General features: G+C 44.6%; 1 protein-coding gene across 1 annotated transcript in view; it reads right to left on the reverse strand.

The window, feature by feature from the left end:
• The window catches only part of ADCY8 (adenylate cyclase 8), a gene marked incomplete at its 3' end in the record, with an annotated part of 121,071 nt that extends 105,577 nt beyond the window's left edge, over positions 1-15,494 (reverse strand). The window contains exon 1 of the mRNA XM_082277133.1: positions 14,547-15,494. Coding sequence (XP_082133259.1) covers positions 14,547-15,476 — 930 coding nt within the window. The 5' untranslated portion in view covers positions 15,477-15,494. The remainder of the gene's footprint in view (positions 1-14,546) is intronic.
• Positions 15,495-25,863: the final 10,369 nt, after the last annotated feature.

Below are 25,863 nucleotides of genomic sequence, written 5' to 3' on the forward strand. Positions count from 1 at the left end.
TACACACACACATTTATATCACATATCTGAATACTTATGTAGCAACCTGACCATGTGAAACTGAATGGCTGGTACTGGTAGAGGAATTTTTTTTGCTAGTGGAAAGAAAGGACATGTATTACTGATATTCTTCAAACTCTCCCACCTCTAATACTGCACAGACCACAGAGATCTAGGAGGTGGAGACAGAATTGTTCCCCAAAAGAAGCATGGAGGGAGCGTGTGCTGATGTTTGCTATAAGCTTGTGCTCTGGCAGTGCTTGATGTCACCAGATGGGGATGGGGAAGGCAAGGTTTCTGCTTTGACCTTTGAACCATATGATGGTGATAAGCCCATAGAACAACTCTCATGAAGAAACGAGAGCTGATGACATATGGTAGACTCTGTAGTTTTAGGTTTATGGTTGAACTTGATGATCCAAAGTGTCTTTGTCAGCTTAAATGATTGCATGATTCTATGACACAGGCCTGCAGGCAAGTCCCTCCCAGGACCTGAGGATAGAATGGGCTGAAAGTGTGTGCAGAAGGCACAGACTGTAAACCAGTCTCACCCTGCGATCACAGGAGGTGTGTGTTGCACATGACCATGTAACCATGTTCAGTCTGGATTCACAGATGTTAGTTCTGCCCTCCAGATCCTGAGTAGATTTTTGTATCTATGTTCTTGAAACTATACCTGTACTGCTATCACAGAATTAGTGAGTTTGGAAAGGACTTCTGGAGATCATACTGTCAGATCTTCCTCAAAGCAGAATCACCTGCAAGTTGCTTAGGGTCTTGTCCAGTCAGATTTTTAATATTCTCAAGAATGAAGACATCACAAAATCTCTAAGAAACCTCAAACAGTGCTCATTCACATTTAGAGTAAAAAAAGGTATTTAAGTGGAATATACTACATTTAAGTTCATGCACATTCACTGTCCTCCTGTCTCTGGGCACTGCTGAGAAAAGTTTGTCTCTGTCTCCTTATTTTAGAATAATCTGTTTATACATAATTATCAGATTACCACCCTCCCCCCGCCCCCCCCATTCCATCTCATCTCCAGCCTGAACAGTCCCAGCTCTCTCAGCCTTTCCTCATTTGGCAGGTCTTCAAAGGCCTTCTCTGGACTCCCTCCAGCATGTCCATGTGTCTTCTGTACTGGGTAGTCCAGCACCGGGCCTGGCACTCCAGATGTGTTTCAGTAGGACCAAACAGGGGCAAGATTGCCTTCCTCAACCCAATGAGAACGTTCTGCCTAAGGCAGCACAGGAGGCCACTGGCCTTCAGCCTGTTGGTTCATGGTCAGTTTGGTGTCCACCAGGTTCCCCAGGGCCTTCTCTGCAGAGCTGCTTTCCATCTGGGCAGCTGCCAGTCTCTTGTGGTTCATGGGGCTTTTCCCACCTAGGTGCAGAATGTCACATTTCCCTTCTGCTGAATGGAGCTGGGAAAGGGGCTGAAGCACAGGTCTGATGAGGAGCAGCTGAGGGAGCTGGGGTCACTCAGCCTGGAGAAAAGGAAGCTTGGAGGGACCTTATCACTCTCTACAACTTCCTGAAAGGATGTTGTAGACAGGTGGGGGTTGGTCTCTTCTTAGGTAGTAAGTGGCAGGACAACAGGAAATGGCTTCAAGTTCTTCCAGGGGAGGTTTAGATTGATTATTAGTAAACATTTCTTTACTGAAAGGGTGATCAAGCGCAGGTTGCACAGGGAAGTGTTGGAGTCAGCATCCCTGGGACTCTTGAAAAGGCTTGTGGATGTGGCACTTATGGTCATGGTTTAATGGTGAAAATAGTGGTGCTGGGTTAACAGCTGGACTCTGTCTTAGAGATCTTTTCCAGCCTTAAGGATACTGTGATTCTTTGACTCCATGATGGTCCTGTCAGTCCATTTCTGCAGCCCACCGAGGTCCCTCTGAGTGGCAGCACAGTCATTTGGTGTATCAGTCACTCCTCCCACTTTAGTGTTGTCTGCACATAAGATTATTAAACTCTAGTGAATTTGGTGGGAGTCAGTGAGCCCCACAAGACACTTTTAAAACCACTGAGTGATTTAAGGAGTCCCTTGGCTTGTGGAGTGTTGAAATTCTCCCTCAGTACCTTGCTATATTTTTAAGTTCCTAGATGACTTTGAAAAATGGACTTTAGGCCAGATATCTATCCTGGGAATCATTTCTGTGACCACCTATCCTTCTGTGCTTTGGAGACCACAGGTTTCACACAAAGTCTGTAAGAAAATCTGAGGTTTTTTTCTGTCTATGTATGTGCTTATGGTTTGCATTTTTAATTCTTTCCTTATTTGTAGGATGCTCTAGCATTTTCTTCTTCCTTCGTCTGAGATTCCTTGAATTGTCATTCTGTAGTAAAGGGCACTAATCTTTGACCAAACACCTTTCACATTCTCTTAAAATCTGAAGCTGCTGAATCCATATTGCTATTAGCCACAATATGAGAGTTTGATTTTCAGATTATAGTTTAATGATTGTAATTAGAAAAAAACATCTCTTAATTAATGGTGTGCATATTTTCCATTTTTAAATTGCACCTATAAACCATCTTCAGATATACACAAACTTTAGGGACAGACTAAATATTATTTTGACTTGCAAATGTAATTACTGAACCTGAAAGCAAGTTACAAAAAAGGGAATAAAGCATGAAATTTCACAACATTGCTTTTGCTGAGTATTTGCATCATATAATAAAAATATATGTAAATCTATGAATCTGGTTTGAACCTTTAGAAATTTAAATATGGAATCTTACTAGACATATATGTTGCTTTTAGATTAAAAAAAAAAAAAAAAAGACTCTGTCAAGTCAAATTACAGAAGCTTTGCATTGCAGAAGAAAACCAGAAGTGACCTCAAATCCTCTTCCTTCTTGTACACCATCAGAAGTGCTTTTAAATAAATGCACTTGGATAGAACATTTGTAAACGCAGTGTGGAAGTTAGCACATTCTGGTGTCATGGAAAGCAATCTGGCCAGCAAAGTTCTGTTAACTGCTTGAAGAGGAAAGGAGCAACTACCTTAACACTCTTTGCACAAAGTCTAAGGGACACTGAACAACTTAAACTTATACCAATCTTTGTGCATATGAGAGTTTTTCTTAAAATAATTGACATGTTAAGGTGCATTCTTTTACACTCCTTCTCCAAAGTCACATTACCTCAGGGAGTTCTGTACTTAAAGCTTTTAGATTTTATTGTTTTGATTGTTGATGAGATTTGAAGTAACTGAATGATTGTGTTAGATAATCTACTGTGCAGTGTTAGCAAAGAAGAGTGACTGTCATCAGAAAATGTACCCTAAGAAAAACCAGACACAAGTACATTTTTTCAGGAAAGAAAGTAATAAGTCATTAAAAAAATAATTTCTAAGCATGAAGAGTTATTGAGGTTATAAGAAGATTAATGGAGGCCCCACCATCCTGTGCCATCCCATAGAAAACGGGAACACTTCATGTGTACTCCTGGTATTTCTTACAGTCTCTCATGTGACTAATGGAACACAGCAAACAAAAGCAATCACATTGGCACAAATTAAATATATATAATAAATTCCTCTCTTCCAGTTGGTGTCAACAAGCTGCTATTACTCTCAGGATTGCAAAGAACATGTAAATTGTCATAGCATCAATCAGAGTGACACTTGACTACATTTTGGAGGTCAAAAAGTTACAGCAACTTGTAAAACTTGTACAATCGTTGGGCAAGGATTGGGCAAGTTCATATGACTTAAGTTCTGCCTAAGTCTCTAAAAAGAATTTTCACTGGCTTCTCTCAAGGACCTTCAGATCCTGGAGGAATCTACCATAAATCTTTCTGATCATTTTGAGGTATACTACACCCTTAATGTTTCAAGAATAAGTTACTACAAAGAATCATAGAATCATTTAGGTTGGAAAAGACCTCTAAGACCATCAAGTCCAACAGTTAACCCAGCACTGCTAAGTCCATCACTAAACCATATCCCTAAGTATCACATCTACATGACTTTTAAATCCCTCCAGGAATGGTGACACCACCACTCCCATGCACAACCTGTCCCAGTGCTTGACAATCCTTTTGAGGAAGAAATTTTTCCCATTATCTAATCTAAACTTCTCCTGGGGAAACTTGAGGCCACATCTTCTAATCCTGTCTCTTGTTACCAGGGGGAAGAGACCAACCCCCACCTGGTTACAGCCTCCTTTCAGGGAGTTGTAGAGAGTGATAAGGTCCCCCCTGAGCCTCCTTTTCTCCAGGCTGAACACCCCCAGCTCCCTCAGCTGCTCCTCACCAGACTTGTGTTCCAGAAACTTCCCCAGATCCATTGCCCTTCTCTGGACACTCTCCAGCCCCTCAATGCCTTTCTTGCAGTGAGGGGCCTAAAACTGGACACAGGATTTGAGGTGTGGCCTCAGCAGTGCTGAGTACAGGGGGACAATCCCTGCCCTGGTCCTGCTGGCCACACTACTGCTGATACAGCCCAGATGCCACTGACCTCCTTGACCTCCTGAGCACACACTGACTCATATTCAGGCACCTGTTGACCAGCATTCCCAGGTCCTCTTACTCTTATATGGCACCTACTTTTACATCTTCTCCATACAGGTGGATGTTAGAGTCACTGATGATCAGGCTGAAGTAGAACAGAATAGAATAGAATAGAATAGAATAGAATAGAATAGAATAGAATAGAATAGAATAGAATAATTTCAGTTTAATGGGATCTACAACAGCTTTCTAGTCCAACTGCCTGACCACTTCAGGGGTGATCAAAAGTTAAAGCCCATTATTAAGGATATTGTTCAAATGCCTCTGAAGATACTGAAAAATTTGGGGCATTGATCACTTCTCTAGGAAGCCTGTTCCAGAGTTTGAACATCCTCTGGGTAGCAAAATGCATCCTAATATCCATTCTCTGACTTCCCTGATTCAGCTTTGAACCATTCCCACATGTCCTGTCAGTGGGTCCCAGGGAGGAGAGCTCAGCACATCTCTCTCCCCTTTTCCTCCTCAGGAAGCTGTTAGAGAGCAACGAGGTCACACCTCAGCCTCCTCTTCTCCAAACTAGACAAAACCAGAGTTCTTAACTTCTCCTTATAGGACATACCTTCCAACTCTAAAGAGAATCATGTGGAACCAGGTCTTTAAAGAAAGAATAAAGTTAAATGCATGCATTCCCACTAAATTCAATGTATTCATATTTCAACAAAAAATGTGCATGGCTGAAAGAAGCCAATGCAGTATTCCTCTTTTGTTGCATCATAGAAGATGTTTGAATGTTTTACACAAAAATCTCAAAGCAATTGAACATATTAGTCAGAGATTACAGCAGCTGAGAAAGGCAAATTTTCAAATCAAATGAAGCTCTGAAATGTTTAATGATGTGTGTGGGTGACCACAGACCAATGATTAATTAAGTGATGGAATGTGCATGATCCTTCTTCCCAATCCCTAGCTGAAATTTGTGGTGACTATTACTCCTTCCTCTAAAAGAACATGAATATCTGCACATTAAATTAGACTCATACTGAGCACATGTGGGATGATTTCTATGTCAATTATAACCCTGTCTAGCATGCTTATGAAGCGTATTAATATTAATAAGCATTGGAGTTACTTTCCCATATGACAAGACAATCATAGGATAAAAGAATGTGTATATCTAGACCTTATGCATTATTTGAATAATTTCTGGGAGATCTAAGTAATTTCTTTACCTAAACTAGCTCCAGAATTACATAATCTCTGCTACATGGTGTAATATAACTTAGTTCTTCTGTGCTGACTCATTTTCCTGGTTAATATTATTTCTTCTCTGCATTGTGATGATAGTTATGGATTTATGAATGAGCCTTCTACTGTAGTAGACCGAAAGCAACAGAATAGATAGCACTATCCCTGAACAGCTGCAAGGTAAATGAAGCAGGAGAGCTGGAACAAAGAAGAAATAGTAAAGTGCCTGAAGATTGGATCCATCCAAAGAAATAAACTGATTTTCAAAATTAAGATTCTGACACTGTTGAATTTTTCCATTGATTTCATTAAAGAAGGATTTCTGCATTTTATTTTTAAGGGAAAGGAAAATAAGGATACAGGAAAATACAAAACTGCAGTGATGATTAAATCAAAATTGAAAAACAAAATCGAGGTAAAAAATTGTATTAGTGAACTCAGACATTATTTCATTTATACTGGGGGCTACTGTTATCTAGATTAAAACTAATGCATCATACAAAATTATAACACCAGCATCTGGAAAAAGTACAATTATTTGTTGTGATTGTGGAAAAAAAAATTGGCTGGTGTTAGTTTAGGTTTTTTTTACACTGATATGCTTCAGCTGCTTCTCAGACTGCAGCAATGGTTAATTAATGAACTCCGCAGCCTTCTTCTCTCCTCTAGGGCTAACTGCATGAAACCTTGCAGCAGAAGAATGACAAATGAAATAGCAACACTTCTTAAAATAGTTGCTAATAAATACAACTCGTATGATGAGATATTCCTCTGTCAGCCAATGGCTGCCTGGCTTTGCACTTCATCCTGTGTACAGTTCCTGATGTTTTTTGTTCTAGATTAAGCAGCACCACACTGATATCTCTGTCAGCAGACCTGGCTGTTTGGAGAGATAAGCATGACAGAGCTCATTCAGAGAGATTCCAAGAGGAGCTGTATGTCCACATTTGTGTTCTCTTTCAGAAGAAATGTGGATTATGAGCAAAACTTTCCCTAAAGAGAGTACTGAGAAGTCATCTTCATGGTTCACCTAAAAATCCTAATATCTTTGGGATTCTTTATATTACATTCTGTGGGCTTTAAATCAAGGAACTAAATGAAGTTGTTGGAAGTCTGTGAGTAAGTCAGGCCTTAATAATATCCCTTAGAAAAATCTTTAGTTTCAAGAAATGCCAGGTACTCAGGATTTTTTGTGCTTGATCACTTTTGACGAGCCAAGTCTCTTCCATCCCTGGTTGGAATGAGTGAGGCTGCTAACAAAATGCTCAAGATTCACTGCAGCACTAACCAAGTGATTTGCATTCATCTCCCTCCTTGGGCCAGATTGCAACTCTACAGTCCTTTGTGCACTGGAGATAGGTACAAGCTGCACTGCACCAAGAGCAGAGCAAGTGACAGAACTTGTCTTTGTAAAAAAGGCAAGATGAAGAAAAAATGGCTCATAAGCCACGAAGCAAGGTCCTTGAGCATCTCATTTGCAGACACACAACTACTAAAGTTTAATTCAGAAGCCTACGCTGGCTGCCACCATGCCCTTACAGATCCTTACACAGTATGCAAAAAGGCTCTGGAACTACGAAAAAGAGGGAGTATGTCTAAAACCTCGGTTTTCCCTAGCATTTAGAGAATCACTGTGATGTTTTCCCCTATATAATTGGGCTTTTCAGCACTCTGAAAAGGAGGTTCAAGATTCATCATATCAGAGTGGAGATCAGACTGTACAGTTTGCTGGCTGGGACCTGTGCTCAAGGGAGTGATTTAACAACCTTATATAAAACACTATAATATTGACCAAGGACACCTCCAGTGATGAATTCCATAATCAGTTGGTTACAGAGCCAGGTTTATTATTTTTTTAATTTTTCTTTTTTCACATCGAATCTTAAACTTTTATCTTCACAGAAGAACAGTTGTGCTAGGAATGGGGGGACGATTTGCTTTGGAAACTCTCTGGTGAGGTAAGAGAGAGATTTCAATCCCCTCTGGGGAAAAAGGCATTCAAACCTTGGTCTACCACATCCCAGGGGCATTTTCATTACCACATTTTTTTACACAGAGGAAGAGCACAACAACCTTCTCTACTGACTTTGACATCAGACAGGTGGTGTGTGTGTAGTACAACTGCGAAATGTGTTCCAAGTAGAACAGTGTCCTGTTACCCAGGATGCTGGGTAGGGTGGGCTGCTGGTAACATTAACATAGAGTTATTGAGGTACTTCATGGGATGCACAGAAACAGAAGCACAGTTAAGGGCAAGAAGGCTACACTTAGAGAAATGTGATTGTAATAGTCTGTGATAATCACAGACTCATTGAATGCAAGGTTGGAAGGCACCTCCAGGATCATCTGGTCCAGCCTTTCTTGGCAAAAACACAGTCTAGACAAGATGGCCCAGCACTCTGTCCAGATGAATCCTAAAAGTGTCCAATGTCAGGGAATCGACCACTTCCCTGGGGAGATTATTCTCATTGCAAAAATTTTTCATCTTATGTCCAATCTGAATCTCCCCAAGAGTTACTTGTACCCATTACCCCTCACATTTTCCATATGACTCTTTGTAAAAAAGGAGTCTGATCTTTGTTGCCATCCTTTCAATACCAGAGGGTGAAAATGTCTCCTCTAAGCCTTCTTTTCTCAAGGCTAAACAAGCCCACTTCTCTCAGCCTTTCCCCACATGCCAGGCTTTCCCCTTCTTTGCTCATCTTTGTGGCCTCTCTTTGGACTCTGTCCAGCCAGTCCACACCCTTTTTGCATAGCAGGGACCAAACCTGAGCACAGTATTCCAGGCCAGGCAAGTGCTGAGTAAATTGAGATAGCAAATTCTTGATCTCTGCTGGGGATGCCCTGGTTGATGCAGCCCAGCCTCCTGCTGGCTTTCTCTGCCCCAGCTGCAACTACTCACTCATACTGAACTTCTTGTCCACCAGGACCCCAAGATCCCTTTCCATAAAGCTGCTTCACAGGCAGGCAGATCCAAGCCTGTGCTGAAATTCTGGATTATGTTTTCCCAGATGCAATACCTTACACTTGTTCTTGTTGAACTTTACTGGATTCTTTCTAGCCCACTCTTACAGACAATCCAGATCTTCCTGCAGGGTGGCTTCTCCTTTCCTTCCTCAGCTTGGGACCATGGACAAACTTTGTAAGGGTATGCTTGATTCCATCTTCCAGATCACTTACAAAGATGTTAAGCAGCGTGAGCCCAAAATCAATCCCTTGGGGACCCCACTTGTGACAGGTTGCCACTTTGAAAAGGAGACATTTTCCACCACACAGTGGGTGCTGCCTTTCAGTCCATTCCCCACCCATGGCACTGCCCACTTGCCTGGACCCATAACACGTCATGTTAACATGATGTTAACAAAGTGCCTGCAGGAACAGAGGGCCAGGCAGGAGCTGAGTAAGGATTTTCAGGTTTGGAGTTTCCATCAACCCAAGCACTAATTAAAAAGTATAATTTCTTTTCTGTTTACTAAATTTCAATTTTTATGTGAAACACTCTAGTTTATCTCATGCATAGCCAGATATTTTGGAAATAAGGAAAAGGTAAGGAGACGTTGTTCTACCCTCCACCTTCTCTGCCTCCTGAAAAAAGAAGAATCCCTTGAACAGTTCTAGTTTTGCCTCCTTCTCTTCCCTGTTCCAATGATGTCATTGACCGTGTTGAGAAGTGCATTAAGAAGCTGAACTGGAGATGTTTATCCCCTTCATTCTTCTGTACAGGGTAATAAGGATCATTCAAACATGATCTGCTGTGAGCTGTAAGTGCAGTGCTCTCGTATGTGATTATTTTGCATTAGATGTTGCTGTTTTGGCGTGTATGCCTCTTTCTAGGCCATGAAAAACAACAAACAAGCAAAAAACAAACCCTTGAAAACAACCCAGAAGTGTTCTGACAGCAGAAAAAATGTCACATTAAATCTAGCAAAGTAAGTTTTACTGAGAACAAGCACACTGACTGTTCTAAGCTGAAACTCACTGATGAAAGCAGGTTTCATTCATGGTTTTGCCTGAGTTCCTACATATTGGAGGCAATTAATCATCAAATTGTAAATATACTTAGTGCATTTGCCCTACTTAGCACAACAATGATGCAGCTGCTTCAGAGAAAAGTGTATCCAATGTTAATCTAATTATGCTGTGACCCACTGATACTGGTCAGGTGATATTACAGGATATAAAAGGAAAGCAGTTCATAATCCAGTCTAAAATCACACACTCAAGTTATAAGTTGCCCACAAAAGACTATGGCACAAAAACACATAGCAAATAATGCTGCAAAATCAAACATGAGGATAAAGGTGGAATGCTTTGATTCTGCTTCTCAAATGGTAGCTAACTTTGGAATGTCAATATACAAATTGAATAGATTTTCCACAAGATTTATCAGAAATTTTGAAGACATGGGTGTGTTTTGCATGTACTCAATACTGGTATCTATGATCAGATTTTGGAAACATGTAGCTGAAATACACACGCAAAAACTGTCAGTTTCCATTGTAAAATTACACAGATTTATCTCTGTAGGGCTCCTTGTGACTTCATGAACCCTGCCTTTCCCTCTATTAATAACCCTGAGAGAGGATCTGGGGAAAAAATAAGCAGGGGCAAAATTAATTCACAGAACTGCCTAGGCTTGAAAAGACAGAGGGAAAAGAATGATTTTTACCCAGTCTTAGTATTACCCACTTCAAGGTTATTTCTAAATGTATTTTTAGAGTTTTATTTAATACGCAAAATTTAGGACTTGGCTCTTCAAGGTATCCCTTATATATGTGATTTAGTAACGAGAGTAGTCTAACTGACTCTGGTGGAATTTGCTCATGTGAATGAAAAGTGCAAAGGCAGAGGATTAAAATCCAGAGTATGTGTGTAGTTTGCATAATTTCAAGCCTGTCAAAATTCATATCTATATTATCATCTGCCTATGTTACATAACATGAAGGAGCTCTGAGTTGTTTGTTCTTCCCCATATTTCTGAAACACATATGTGGTCTTTGAAATTTTGGATTGCATACATTATTACCCAGGAAAAAGTAAGAATGAATGCAATACAAATAAAACTTTGATTTTGGCGAATGTCAGAGACAAACAGTACTCCCAGCATGGCATCTGGTCAGGCACACAAATCCATGCGCTGCACTTGTTTACCAATAAGATCTTTTATTTCTCATTTGCTTCCTGACCCAATCTGAAGTCAGTAGTGGTGCAGCCTTTAGCTAAGTCATGGTATCAGTCCCTTTTTCATGGTTTTTCTCAAGCTGAGCCACAGCACATTCCTCAGCATTTCAGGTTGGGGTCAGTTGGGTCAAGAGTGGTCATATCCCCCCAGAAACACTCAACATTTGCCATGATTGAAATTAGTGAGTCTATGGGGTTTTTTTGGTTCTTGTTACTTTAAGAAAATCTAGTTTCAAACCTTTCTCCTTCACCTTTTTCTAGGATGCTTGTCCAAATTAATTTTGAGATGCAAGGGAAGAAAAATCAAGTGACATCTTAAGTGTTACTGCAAGAAAAAGAAGATGAACAGAGAGCACTATTTGTATTCATGGTAATGCATGAAAACTACAACAAACAGTGAACCAGGCGGTAGTACTGCATGCTTGTGTGCAGCAATACTAATGGTTTGAACTGCTTGTGAACAAACTTATCAATGAAAACAAAGCTTAATTAAGAGGTTAGGGGGAAACACATGGAAGCAATTGATTTTCTTCTTGTGTAACTGTTGCAACTTTATGAGTTTAGATAAATGTCCGGCTGACGTATACCTGCGTGACTGAGAAGACGATCATGACCATTTTGCCCATGGATGCTTCTGGGTACAGTACTAAACTGATTCCAGGGCAGACATTTTTTTCTGTTCAGAACTGATTCAGTATTTTCCCTGCATGAAATCCTGATTTCAAAAAAATCCATGGAAAACCCAGTATTTGTACCATGACCAGAGTTTTACCATTTGCTTTTTCTTTCATTGCGTACTTTAATTCCTGGTTTTAGTCCAGTGTAAGCATCTGTCTGCATCCTGAGGCAGAGCAAGATGCTCACAGATATTGCTACATAATCAAATAGTTCATTTAGTCTTGTAAGGCTTCTTTGAAAGGAAGATGCTGTATGTTACCTGAGAAAATAAGCCTTGTGATAAAAGAGAGTGTTTTGCTTGCAGGAGGAAGAGGGCTTTGTTGGCCCAAAGATTTCCTACATAATCTTGATGACACAGTCATTTAAATTCCCCGTGTTCACCTGTGAAGCAATAGCTATATATCCTTCAGCCGCAAAAGCCCTCATTCACTAACGTTCGAGAGGGCTCAGCAATCCTTTGCAAAAAGTAAGAAAATGGTGCAACAATAGAAAGTGCCAAAGTAGGAGTGTGCCTCACCCGGGCACCAGGTCCGGCTCCCCGGAGCCCCGGCGCAGAGCCCCGGCCCGCCCTGCAAGAGGGGCGCGGGAGGGTGCGAGGCCGTGGGGTCGGGGCCGTGGGGTCGGGACCGTGGGGTCGGGGCCGTGGGGTGCGAGGCCGTGGGGTCGGGACCGTGGGATCAGGGCCGTGGGGTTGAGGCCGTGGGGTCGAGGCCGTGGGGTTGGGGCCGTGGGGTTGAGGCCGTGGGGTCGAGGCCGTGGGGTCGGGGCCGTGGGGTTGGGGCCGTGGGGTTGGGGCCGTGGGGTCGAGGCCGTGGGGTTGGGGCCGTGGGATCAGGGCCGTGGGGTCGAGGCCGTGGGATCAGGGCCGTGGGATCAGGGCCGTGGGGTCGAGGCCGTGGGGTCGAGGCCGTGGGGTCGAGGCCGTGGGGTCGGGGCCGTGGGGTCGGGGCCGTGGAGGGGCGCGGGGCCGCGGGCGGGCTCGGTCCCTGCGGGGCCGCTGGAGGGAGCCCCCGGGCCGCCTTCAGCACCGCGCGGGCGGACAGCGCTCGGAGGCCGCGCTCCGCGCCCCGCGCACCCCCCGCGCTGCCCTCCGCGCCCGAGCCAGGGGCTTTCCGACCCCTCCAAGCTTCCCTGGCACCGGGGTGGGAGCCAGCCCCGGGGCGGGGAAGGATCCGGCCTCTCCCGTAGGGACTGGAGGCAAAGGGCCGAAGCGGCGGGCGGTGTAAAGTGGTCCCTGGGCAGGCGGGAGCCGGTGTTAATCATCACCGACGTGTGACCAGCTGCACGGATCCTGTTAAGGAGATTTATATATGTAGTTCATGAAGGCAATCATCTGGCTGGTAATCTCTCATTGTGCACCGCTCCAAGGCAGTTCGTTCACACAACTGGCTGCAAAATGAAGATATTACTATCTCTCCTGGGAAATGTCTGTGGGAAATGTGTGTGTGTATGTGTAGCAGCTAAACAGCTGGGATACTGGTGCGTAATGAGATAGCAGAGCATTACTCATAGCTCCAGGAGAGGACATGGAAGTAAATTAAGAAATCAGCATAACTCACACAGCTTTTGACCCACCACTAATAGCACCAGCAGTGCATGGGAGTAGGACATGGTGTGGCTGCAGTTCATTCATCAGCACATCACCAAGGGCTGGGCAACACCTCTGCCACAGCCCAATTGTCTCACATCCACAGGGCTCAGCCAGGCACAACACACCGGGGCAGCTTTTCCCAAAACAGGGTGAGCACAATCACGGGGACATGAGGTCAGGCAGCCCACAGCTAACAAGTGCATGTAGTAAGGGGGTGGGCAGGGGTTTCAGGAGGACCAGAGTTTAAGACAGGTAGATGTGCCCCAAGAATCACAGGCATCAAAACTTCCAGGTGCAAGATCAGTCACTTTCCAGCTGCATGTCCCAGCACTCACGTGCCACTGACAACTAATTCCTCTGCACCCTCCCTCCTTTCAGGGTTATCTGACAGTGTCTCCACCCTTTTCTCCCAGAGTCCATGGAGCAAGCCAAATGGAGATGATAATCTACTATGAAATATTGGTAGCACTGAGCTGTGACAGTCTGGGAAGTGAAGGGAAAAGGGAGCAGCAAGAATCTCCGGGATCAAGTTGTCCTAGTTACCTGCTGTTTTCCTGCCTTGCAGGGATACGGGGAGTTTGTTGCATTCTCACTTTTCTGTGGAAGAAGTCATCTGAGTATGAAGTCAGGTGAGACCTGGTTTTAACCCCTAAGACCCATCCTGACCAGTGCCTGTCAGCAGTCTGCACCAGACAACACTCCACCATGTAACCAGCACTCTGTCCTAAACATCGCTCATAAGGATTCAGCACAACAGTGTTTGCCCTGTGACCACCAGCAGAAAAGGATTCTTAGCATCCTCTAAGACAGCCTAGGATCTCACATCAAATCTCCTGGGGGAGCTTTGCTCTGGTTTCACTGAGGTTTCACTGGTTTCTCCTTGCAAAAGAGCAGCATGCTTTGTTCCTGTTTTCCCATAACTCAGATCAAGCTGCCCCTCACATTTTGAAAGTACCTGTTCCCCCAGCAGATTCAGAGTTAAAAGGCATGAGCAAGTAAAATGGGAGCAAGACAGAGTCATCTCAAACCCCAAACCACTGCTAAAAGTCAGGGAGGGGAATAATAAATGACCCATCCTCCCCACTTCCCCTAGGAGCTTCTCTCCCCAGCACTCTTTCAAGGGACAGCAATGTAGTGAATATACAAGCAGAGGGGACAGAGTGGTTAGAAAGTGTCCCAACTCCCAGCTTGAGGTGAAACACTGGGATGGGCAATGGGAGACTGAAGAGGAGGAGGCAAGAAGGTTGATTTTTGCCCATGATCTCCTCTCTAGGTAATGAACTTCTGAGCACCTGATTAAAAGGGAAGGGATCTTTTGGGACACCCCACACCTCCTCTCACTCAGGGAGATGGAGAAAGAGGACTGTTCCCACCCTCTCCTCACTACGGTACCTGGTTGAGGGAAGTCACGGCGAACCTGGGGATAACCAGCTGCATGACAAGCTGCAGGACAGAGGTGACCAGTCCAGCCAGGATGGCCCAGGTGAGTGGCAGCGGAAGCATGCTGTAGGTCGCAAAAAGCGTGAAAAGCACATAGCCAATGCCATCCCCAAGGAGGCCACAGCCCAGTCCTGCCGCCAGAATCTGTGTGGCCATGGCCACCCAAGTGACAACACCGCTGTACTGCAGGTAGGTATACGAGGTCGTGTCCTTCCTGACCACCACTAAGGCACAGATCACCACCTCGATGCCAGTGAAGAAGCCCAAGAGGATGCCCTTAATGGGGTCCATGGGAGCAGAGGCCAGGGTCAAGTGGAGGAATAGTAGGGTCAGCTTGGTCAGCACATCCAGGATGTTCATGACCACCTCAGATTTGCGCCGTTGACCCAAGAAGTAGCGCTGGTAAAGGCGCTCCAAGTCCCGAGACTTGAATGAGTTGCGGAGAGTGGGGAAGATCACCCCGCGATACGTATAGCCCCAGTTGAGGAAGAAGTCGGAGTTGCTGGGGGCACAGTCCAGGGGCAGAAAGCCCAAGTCTCCGCTGCTGCTTGTGCCCTCCGGGAAGACTTTGGTGCCTCCGTTGTTGTGGCGCTCGCTGCCCAAACTCCGTCCGGCCGACTGCCGCCGGAGGTGGTGGTGGTGGTGCGGCGGGTGCGGGTGGTGGTTGGGGCAGCAGGTCTCGTCGGAGCTGAAGCCCTTGCCCCCGCCGCTGCTGCTGCCGCCGCTGCTGCTGCTGTGTTCTTGGATGAAGCGCTGCTCGGTGATGTGGCGCACGGCCGTCTGCCACAGCAGGCGCTGGGGTCTGCCGCTGCCGGGGGGAGTCCTGTTGATGGTGTAAAGTTCATCGCTGTCGCTCAGACACCGCACCTCCGAGAGCTCCATGGCCGTGACTGGCGGGGGGCAAAGCACTGGCGCGCGGGGGGGGGAAGGGGCGGGGGGGCACACACCGTCTTTGGGGAGGGGAGCAGGGGGAGGGATGGAACCGCGGGAGAGGAGGGAGGGTATGTCGGAGGGCGGGTGGCGGCGGCGGGGTGGCGGTGCGGGGATCACATTTATAGGCAGGTCCCCGGGCCTGGCGGTGCGGCTGGCGACGGGGCTGGTTGGCCGCCGGGGTCCGGGGGGCGGCTGCGCCGGCTCAGCGCAGGCTGCCCGAGCCCCGTGCCCGCGGCTCCCCGCGGAGCCGCATCCCGCGGAGCCCGGCTGCGGCGCAGCCCCGGCGCCCCTGAGGGATCGGTGCGCGCCCTCCTCGGGGTGATGCGCGGCGGGGAAACCGAGCCGCAGGTCCGGAGAGGAGGTGGAAGAGAGAGGACCGGAGCATCTACGGGAGCAGCCCCGCTGCCCGGTGGGCGATCCTCGGCCCCATCCGGAGGCCGGAGGCACGGAGTTGTGAGGGCAGCCGCCTTGAAGAGCCGGTCACAGCGGGCAGCTCCTCTCTGCGGGGATCCCGGGGCTCCGCTCCGAGGTCTGCTTCCCGGGAGCTGCTGTAATTCCCGCGGTTGCGGTCAGCGGCAGCGCTGCGAGCTCGGGCAGGAGGGGAGAGGCGGCCAGGTCTCGGGCATCCTCGGTCACGGCGCTGAAGCCGCCGGCCGGGGGCTGCCCGCCCGCTTCCCCCCGGCGGCGGGGCATGCCCCTGGCTTACGAGGCTCCTCTGCCCGGGGGGATCTCGGGGCTCCCATCCATCGCAGGCAATCGGCTTGCTTGGCAACGGGAAAAAAAAGGAGGGAAAGAAAGAAAGAAAGAAAAGAGCGGGGAAAAAAATCACATCGAAACCCAAATCTAAAAAAAATAGAAAGAGCGGGGAATGAAAATCCCGCCCTAAACTCAGAGCTCTGGGAAGCCAGATGGGAGCATCCCAACTTCTCCGCGGGTCGGGGCAGGGAATGTCCCGGCTCAGGGGCTTCCCCGGCGGCAGGGAGGATGAAGGAGGAGCAGGAGGAAGGGGCGAGGGCAAAGCGCAGGGATCGCGGTGCCTGCGGGGCTGCGGGGAGCTGGTGGCGGGCGCTGCCCCGGGAGCCGCGGGACCAGCTCGGCGGGACCAGCACGGCGGGACCAGCTCGGCGGGACCAGCACGGCGGGACCAGCTCGGCGGGACCAGCTCGGCGGAGCCGCTGCCGCCGCCGCCGCCGGAGTGGAGCTGCGGGCGGGCGGCCCGGGAGGAGGCAGAGCCCGGCGCGGTCAGCTGATGCCCGCCACGTCTGCGGGGCTGTCCGCACCCCCCCGGCCCGGTTAAAGCAGCCGCAGCCGCGGCTCTGGGAGGGGGCCAGGGGGCGGAGGTTGCCGCAGAGCAGGTCCCTTGGTTCCAGGAGTCTCCTTCCAACGTCACTTTTGGTTTCTCTGAGCTGCTCTGCTCTAGGTGCCCCGGACTGTCCCGCATTGCCTGACAGGTGCATCCATCCCCCGCGCTCAGTGAGAGCTGATGCTGCAGCCGGGCATCCCTCTGCCCCGGCACAAGGGAGATCCTCAGGCCTTGCTTGGAGCGAGCGCACTTGCCCAGGGTGGGGGAGCCCTAGGAACCCCTCCACCTCTGCCTGGGCAAGTACAGACCCTCTCAGAAAGGTTCTGTCACTGCCAGGACTGTGGCTCTGACCACACTGCGTTAAGTGTGTGTGTTTGATGATGCTATCCTGACAGCATTTACATTAAAGATACTGGAGAAATAACAGAAACTGTCCCAGACACAGAGCCTGGAGTTAAAGCCAATCCTCACTCCCCATGCTGGCAGATGAAATTGCTCCTACTCCTCTGCTTGTGGAGTCACTCTATGCCAGCAAACCTGGATGTGTTGTGCACAGTGGCACAGCCTGGAGAAGGAAAAGGTATCTATCTTTACCTCCTCCGTTCCCCCTCCGCCCAGAGTAAACCTGGTTAAAGTGTCTGAACCCTGTCCTGAGGGAAAGGCTGAAACCTCCAGTTTTGGAGCTGAAACCATGCTGCTACAAGCAGCTGAATCAGATATAGCCTACAGACTAGACTATGGCAAGTTAAGGGAGAGGTGTTTTCTTTGTGCTTCAAAAGACAAGAGTGATGCCTGCTGAACTCCTTGATATAAATATGCAGCTGCCTTCTGACAGCAGCAAGGATGTGTGAGGACAGAGGCATTGCCTGGAAGGGAGCTGTGCTACTCCACTAGGAGCTCTGGCTTGTTGGGAATTGGGGTGCTTAAAAATGGCACGTGATGCTTGACTTCCAGTGGGCCTAAGCCTCCATGAACACTCCAGCTGTTGTTGCTTAATTCACCTTTTTTTATTATTATTATTGTCAGGAAGACATGGCAATTTAGGAAGGATTTCACTGATTGTTTCTATATTTGCACTACAATAGATTTGGGGACTCCAGCCAAGTCTGTGTCCCGCGTGTGATGCAGGTTTTACACAGATATGAGCAGAGGAAATTCTTGTTCTCCAGAGCCCAGATAAGGAAAGAGTGGCATTTTTGTGAACAGAGATGGGTCTTTCCTGTGGTTCAGCGTGACCCGGCTAACCTGGAAAGGGTTAATACTGGTTTCACAATAGTGATAGAGACATATCCATGCTCCTAGATAAATCCCATGGAAATTGTAGCATTACTTCAAGATGAAAATGTTACTATAAGCAGAGAAATCTTATATAAAGACTTATATATTTCTTTTATAATAGAAATTATAATTGTTAGTGCTATTACCCCAGAGCACAGAAAGAAAGCATCTTTCTCATTTAGATCGCTCAACCTAAATCATGATAAATCAAAGGAAAAGGAAACAAATATATAATTCAGCTTAAGGAGACATCCATTCAGAAGAGATAAGATGAAACCAAGATAGGTACATTTCAGTTCTCTAAAGTTACTGTGTGCACTGAATCACAGTGCTGGCAGGGTCCTTTGCCTCATGGCAGAGTGAGCTCTACTCTCATCATTTCTCCTGTGATAGAGGCTCTGTACCACCCCAGGCAGTCTATTTTTATGCTTCTCCATCCTTATCTTTTTCATATCTAACCTGAACATTCCTTGCAGCATTCACTAAGCACATCACTTCTTGTCCTGTCCACCATGAACAGGGAGAACAAATTATCCTGGCAGTAGCCTATACATATTTAATGAATGTCTCTTCCATCCATTCTCTCTTCCCCTTTTCATTGCTTAGGCTAAATAACATAATTTCTGTCATTTTTTCACCCCATGGGTCACATTTTCTAGGACTCTGGTCTTTTTTGTTTGTTCTGGATTATATACTCTTGTTTCATGATTTTATTTTCTTTCTTTCTTCCCCCTCTGTGAAATTCATACAAGTCAACTTGGTTCTACAGCAGAAAGTTGTCTTGTATCTAAGACTACCTTTTCTGATGTGCGTTCCTGTTTATACATCCTGGGACATACCTGTTGTCCTCCCAACACAGGCTTATCCAGAACAGTTGGCCTACGGAAACTTTGCTGTCCTCAAGGCCTGGGCAGGTGTCACTTGCTCCATATGTGCACAACAGCCTACATGAAGTATCTTGCATTTGCCCTCACTGGAATGCATTGTTTTTTCCACCCTGTATGCAAAATTTGAAATAGAACATGTTGAAAACTAAACCTGTCCTCCTCCATGCCAGCAGCCCTCCCCAGCTCTGTGCCATCTGTGTGTTTGGTGAGCCTACTCTCTCTTCAGTGGTGATGGCAAAGCAGTGCAGAGCGTTTAGGTAACAGTCAGTGTGTTCATTTCTTGCACTTATTTCTGAGTCAGCCACAGAAGTACTGGGAACCTTTGTGAAGGGTTACTGAGAGGGGACAAGATCTGAGCATTGGCACCCACTGCAGCAATGCTCTTGGATCTGCAGAGCAAGGAGGAAGTCTGACCATCCTGGGGAGCAGGAGGGGAATGATCCTGCCTAAGCCCAGGTTGCCAATGCAGGCTGGATGAGCTGGGGGTCCAACAAGGTAAATTCACACATGCACACAAAGTCCTGTAAGTCCCAAACTCAGTTGGCACTAGATTAATACTGTGCATTATTCAGTTTTTGCTGCTATTGGATTTCTTTTTTTTTTTTTTTTTTAATAGAGCTAAATGACTTGGCAGTGTCACAAAATCACTAAAAGCCATTTAAAAATAATACTGTCACTAGAAGGCTTTTGAAGGATGAAATCAGGCAGAATTCATTCCTCTTCTGTCACCTGAAAGTTTATGTCACACTCCTCTCCTCCTTCCCCCTCTCTACCCACAGCAGTAGCATTTATGTACAGTTTAATGTTATGATATTTAATCATGCAAATAATGATCTCATTCACTTTAGTGGGACTATTTATGTCCTCAGGATTGCAAACCTGGCACCATGCTCTGCAATGCTCTCTAGGGTTCTGCAATAAAGATGGCTTCATATCCAACACATTATGACGGAACACTTGTGTTATACGTCTTTTTTATTTAAATGCAGATTTGACAAAACAATTCAAAAAGGAAAAGTGAACAATTGACAGAAAGCCACTGTATCTCTTCATGCCCACATGAAATGTTAAAGTTGAGTAATGATGAAAATGATGGAATATGAGCAAATTAGCTTGGAATTGTCTCCTTACCTGTTTGGTGGTTTGGCTTTTTCTTCCTAAAACTCCGTCTTTCTTTTTGTTTTCCTCTTCTCCTTGGCAACAATTCAAAAATTTAGACATTCTAAGACTACCAAAAAAAAAAAAAGAAAAAGGAAAAAAAAATTGAAAAAAAATTCTGGCACTGACTGAGTCTTTTAAAAGCCTTGTCTATCACTTTCCTCAGATGAATGCATATATGATGTCTTGTACAAAAGCAAACACAGGGCATAAGGGAATGGATTGAAAATTGTAACACTGGTTAGTAAAAGCATTCAGACTAATTAATGAAAACCATGTTAAAAGAAACTCAAGGCTTCACGGACTGAAACATCAGAGAGAAAGGGGATGAGGGCACATAGCTTAGCAGATGATGGAAAAAATCAACATTTGCTGTGCTTTGCAAATAATTTTTTTCAGTACGGTAAAAATATCAATGAAATATTTTAAAGTTTGCTAGCAATGAAGCTAAATTATTTCATACCCCAATGATACCACAAAGAAAGCGAAAATAAGTAAAAGGACAGCAAGAAATACCAATTTTATTGCTTCTCCATGTTGTGAAGCTGCAGTTCCTCACATGCAAATAAGTTTCTTATCTCTTCCCTCCCTTCACAGATACACATACCCACATAAAAAAGGTCAGCAGATGGTCTAAGCATGGGGATTTTATGAAGGGAAATAAGGAATTGGAAATTAATAACACACCTTCTAACCAATGTTAGGAGCCGTATTTTCCCCCTCTCTTCCAGGTCCGCTCTTTCTTTACCCATCCAGCTATTGCTCTGGTTTTGAAAATGGATTAGCACCTGTGACCGCTGCAAATCTTTTACTCAAGACTTTTTAGGCACTGCTGCTGACCAGGAATAGCTGTTTTGTACTAAAAAAGAGGTCTGTCTATACAAGCAATTGTAAGAGCAATGGAAATTTTTAGGTCTTAGAAATAACCCGCATTTTTAAGACAGTGAGTTTAAGTCTTTCATTTACAAATTATTATTTTGATGTTTTTGCTGTGGATGATAGTATTGTTGGTTTTTTCCATTTTTTGGTTGATTAGGTTTTGGTTTGGTTTTTGTTTCAGAGCCAGAGATGAAACATGTTGGAGCAAAGTAAACAAAAATGACTAAAAAAGACTGTTCTTCCTTGTTAGGAAAGGAGGGGCTTTATCCAAATTCAGAATCAAGTGCAGTTTCAAGAATTTGAAAAAAGAACCCTTCCCAAAACAGAACTGCTGTCCTTCACATTGCCCTCTGGCCCACCCAGAAGTTTCCCTCAGTTATTTTGCCCTTTTCCAACCAGGTTTTAGAGAGCAGATGTTTCTTGGCTCATCTCTCTCCTATACACACCACTACTCTCCTGTAATGCTGTTAAATCCCTGGAGCACCTGTACTGCTGAATGAATCATACTTTTTACAAAGCAGTAGATGGTTCTTGATACTTTATGGGCTTCCTTTGAGGGACAGAATTTTTTTTCCTTTTAATACAAAAGACCTTTGACTTACATATTAATTGCAGCAGAAGTTAAAAGGAAATGAATATTAAATTCACGTCTAAAGTGAAATCTTTATAATCCACAGAAGACAATCCATTTACAAACATTTTATTCTCAATTTTCTTGAAGCAGCAAGTGCTAGGAGTGATATCCTGATTGGTGAAACTACAATTGAAATTAATACTAGAAAGGAGACTTGAGTTTGAGACATTCAAAAGAAACTAAGACCATAAAAAAGCACACATAAGGCTATTCTATATAACTTTTTCACTTGGACTAATAATTCTTAGCTTGATTTAGAAGGTTTAACAATCAGATCTCAAAGTGTTTTTCTTGTTACAGGATGGAGATGTTTCCTGTGGATGTATACAATAAATCTAATTAGGCTTCAAATAGGGAAACGTTATATTGTATGAGATTTTAAATCCATCCAGATCAGTATCCTGCAGTTACTGCAGCATAAGACATATCCTAAGAGGAAATCCCCCTGTCAGCCACTTCAAAGAGGGGAAAGTCTGTTAGGGTTGTGTATGCATGTGCTAATGTGCATGTATTAAACCTTGGAACAGGAACAAAACCTAGAAACCTTCATATTTCCAAGGGAAAGGAAATTCCTTTTGTTTCTTCTCCTTTTTATGTCTGGGGGAAGGGAATTCTGTTCAGTTTTTAAATAAAATATGAATCCAGTTATTAGGCTCTTGAGAACTCCTTTCTTTGCATCCCTGTTTCGTGAGCCAGGGAAGCTGGAAGCCTTGGGACGGTCACTTGTGTTTCCAGGCATATTGGGGTTCAAGGATGGTAAAACTACAAAAATGCTGGGAGTCTGGGCCAAAAAAGACTTTCACCTTGTCATGTTAGAATCAGACCCCTGAGCTGAGTTCTCAAGCAGCTCAGGGTTGAATTGACAGGGTGCCAGGCAGGTTTTTGAAAGACTCTGGCTTATGTTTTTGAAACATTGCTTCATCAGTTAGTTTGCATACGTGAATGTGTAGGACTCCAGTTTGATGGCCAACAGATAAACACAGGGTTTAATTCAGCTGGGTTCCTATGCAGTTCTTTCCCCCACACAACTCTTGCCTGTCACTCTCTTATCTTTTTTATGAAGGTTTCTTGCATTAGGAAATGGAGAGCATGCAAAATAACCCTTTAAGTGACTGGCTGTGTGGCAGAAGAGCACGGATGCCTAGTGTGCTGCTGTTAGTAGTGATTTATTTCAAACTGAGCTGCCATCATAGCTGAAACATGTTAATCTGCTCATTGCCAGTCAAGCTGGGCTGGTAGATGTGCTTAGACAAAATGTTTAGGAGGAATCGTTGACTCATGGCAATCTTTAGTCATTCTCTGAAATGATACTATTAATGTGTATGGGCTCAGCAGAGTACTTGTTTCTCCATTCTATTATCTTGTTTTTATATTCAGTAACATCTTCCTTGGCATAGGGGGAGGATAATAGATTCATGATTGAGCTATGTGTTTGATATTGAATTTCTCTAAATCACCAAAACTTGTCATTTTCTAGTGTTGCAGGATTTGCTGTAGAAGATTAAATCTGGCTTCCTTTTGATAGCATTGGCAGGTTTTGGGTGCTTCAGATGAAGATTTAAGAATGGTCTGTAGGTGGTCTACCCTACACATGAGATTAATTTGATCTTCTATGACATGACAAGAAAAGGCAATGGCAATCTTAAAGCCTGAATCTACTCTGCTTTTAACATTGTGAGGTTACTTAGAGCCAAGGAGAACATAATCCCATGCCAGGTAATACAGGGATCTATGGAACACCCAAATATCTTTTCAAGGAAACAAGCATGGAGAATGCCTATGACACCTGTAGGGCTCTAAATCCAAGTTAAATAGCTCCACATGAGAATCAAGCTATAGGTAATGTTATTGTGATTAATATTATTTACAATGGCAACAGCAATAACTTACTAAGGGAATGGTTGCGGCTGCTCTCAGTTGTATTACGAAGCACACAAAATTATTTATTCTGGAATCATAATGGGAGACAGTATATCCTACATTCCAGTGCTTTGTAAGGAGGAAATTCCACATTTCACTACAGTCTGCTCTAAGTTTTTTTGGCATCTCTTGAACCAATATATTTCCAGTGGATGTTTCCAGCATGCAGCAGCTCAGACATTTTCTTTCAGCAGTAAAGGAACACTGGGGTACCTCTGCCTGTTGATCCCAAGTGTTATCCCAATACAATTCACTTTATAAAGTGAGAGATGCCTCTGAAATGAAAGGCCAGTGTGTTTTTGATTGCTCTAAGTTTTTGCATATGAATTTTTCTTTGAATTCAGCTTGTGACTACAACCCATTGCATAACTCTCCCAATAAATGTATATTAACAAAAAATTTCCAGTACCAATGGATTTGCAGCCCAGAATGGGATGCACCACTTAGATATAGTGAAGAACCAGTGACCACTGTGTTAAGCAATGGTCTTTATATATAGCGCTTGACCTCTTCTGAGATTTCTTCAGGAATTATGGTGAGGAAATATTTAAATATTTAGGGGGAAGGACAGTATCTTTCATAATTTTTACAGAGGCAGGAGGCTGGCAAAGTGGTGAAGATTTAGTGCCACAAACTCAAGATAGAAAACGAAGTCCTTTTCCAGATTTGAACTGAGAGTTGTCCAAAACCACTCCAACAGCAAATGTACTCCTGATCATTCAGCTTCTATATTTTAGCCAGCTATATTCAGAAACTCTTAGCAAACATCCTGGTGGACCATTTTGTCTGTTTTCATAGATCGTTGACTTTTTTTAACTTCAGTAGCATTGCATTGTTTACACTTTAAAATGCCTACCAGAGTTAAAAGCTTGTGTGACGGAATATGTGCTGTACTTAGTAAGTTCCAGGACAAACAGTGGCACCTATAGTTGAAGGGCATAACCAGATTTAAGAATAATATTGGCTAATTCAAGATATGGGCAAGAAAAATAAAGAAAAGAACAGAAGATGCAATTCACTAGGGGCAAGTGGAAGGTGCTGCATATAAGCAGAAATAATCGGTTACACTGGCACATGATGGGGAACAGCTGCTTAAATAGCAGTTCTGCAAGAAATGATCTGGGGCTACTGAAATTGAGCCAACAATGTCATGTTGTTGCAGAGAAAACAAACATTGTGGTGCATAAGCAGAAAGGTATTCTTGCAGAATAATCTTTTCCACTCAGTTTGATACTGGTAAGGTCGCAGCCGAGTACAGCAAGGGACAGAGACTCTCTGGGGGATGGGTACAGGGGACACTCCCTTTGTGGGGCTATGCAGCCCCATCCCAGGTCATCAGGCACTTCTGTGGGTACAGAGATGTGCTGAGGCTGAGACATCAGCCTGTGGACCTGAAGACTGCCATCTTATGGCCTTGCTGGAGAAGGGACTGATGTCCTTGAGATGGGCTGGGGTAGGGTCCTGGGCCATGGGCAGAGGATAGAGAGGCCCTGGGAGAGTGCATCAGAGCCAGTAAAGAACTGATGATGGTTTTGGGGGATCGGAACCTGTTTTGGGACACACATATCAGGAAATAGTGGATCTTCCAGAAACAGTTATGAGAGACACTGGTCTGAGATGCAGGGAATGTAACCAGCAAGAAGGTTTGAAAGAAACATTTGTTTGGTTGTGTTAAGGTGCTGCCTTCAAAGGTCATCTCCTAAAAAAGTTTTAAAGAACAGTATAATAAGAATAGTAAAGAAGCAAAGCAACACAAAGCAAGTATTAATGTTTTATAACTGTGGAGGATATTGCTATTTATCTGACTGATGCATGTTTCACTAAAGAAAGCAAGCATTCAAACTGCATTAGTGATTTTCTAAAGTGTGGTGGATGTTATTTAGATGTGATGACACTTGTTATCACCATATGTAAAGTTTATTTATAATGTATTCTTGACTCATTTTCACATTTGCATTTCAAAACTTCATTTATTCTGTGTTAATTTAAATTGTACACATAGCACGTGGGGGGGACAAGCTAATTTCCTTTTAAAGAAACATCAGCTTCTAGCAGCTCAATTTTAACAATTTCTGCAGAACAGGGAGGAATTATTTTTTTATCCTTGATGGGCTCTCAACAGCTGAAATGTAGCTATTCATCTTTCTTTATTTCAACAGCTCAGAGTCATAGGTGCCATATATTTGCTCTCATATTGCTCTGTATTTTTGCAGACCTCAGTATTTTGTATGAAGTGAACATACAAGGCCACGTTCTCATCTCATCGAGACTCTCTTG

Source organism: Coloeus monedula, assembly GCF_965178545.1.
Source record: "Coloeus monedula genome assembly, chromosome: 1".
NCBI classification, from domain to species: domain Eukaryota; kingdom Metazoa; phylum Chordata; class Aves; order Passeriformes; family Corvidae; genus Coloeus; species Coloeus monedula.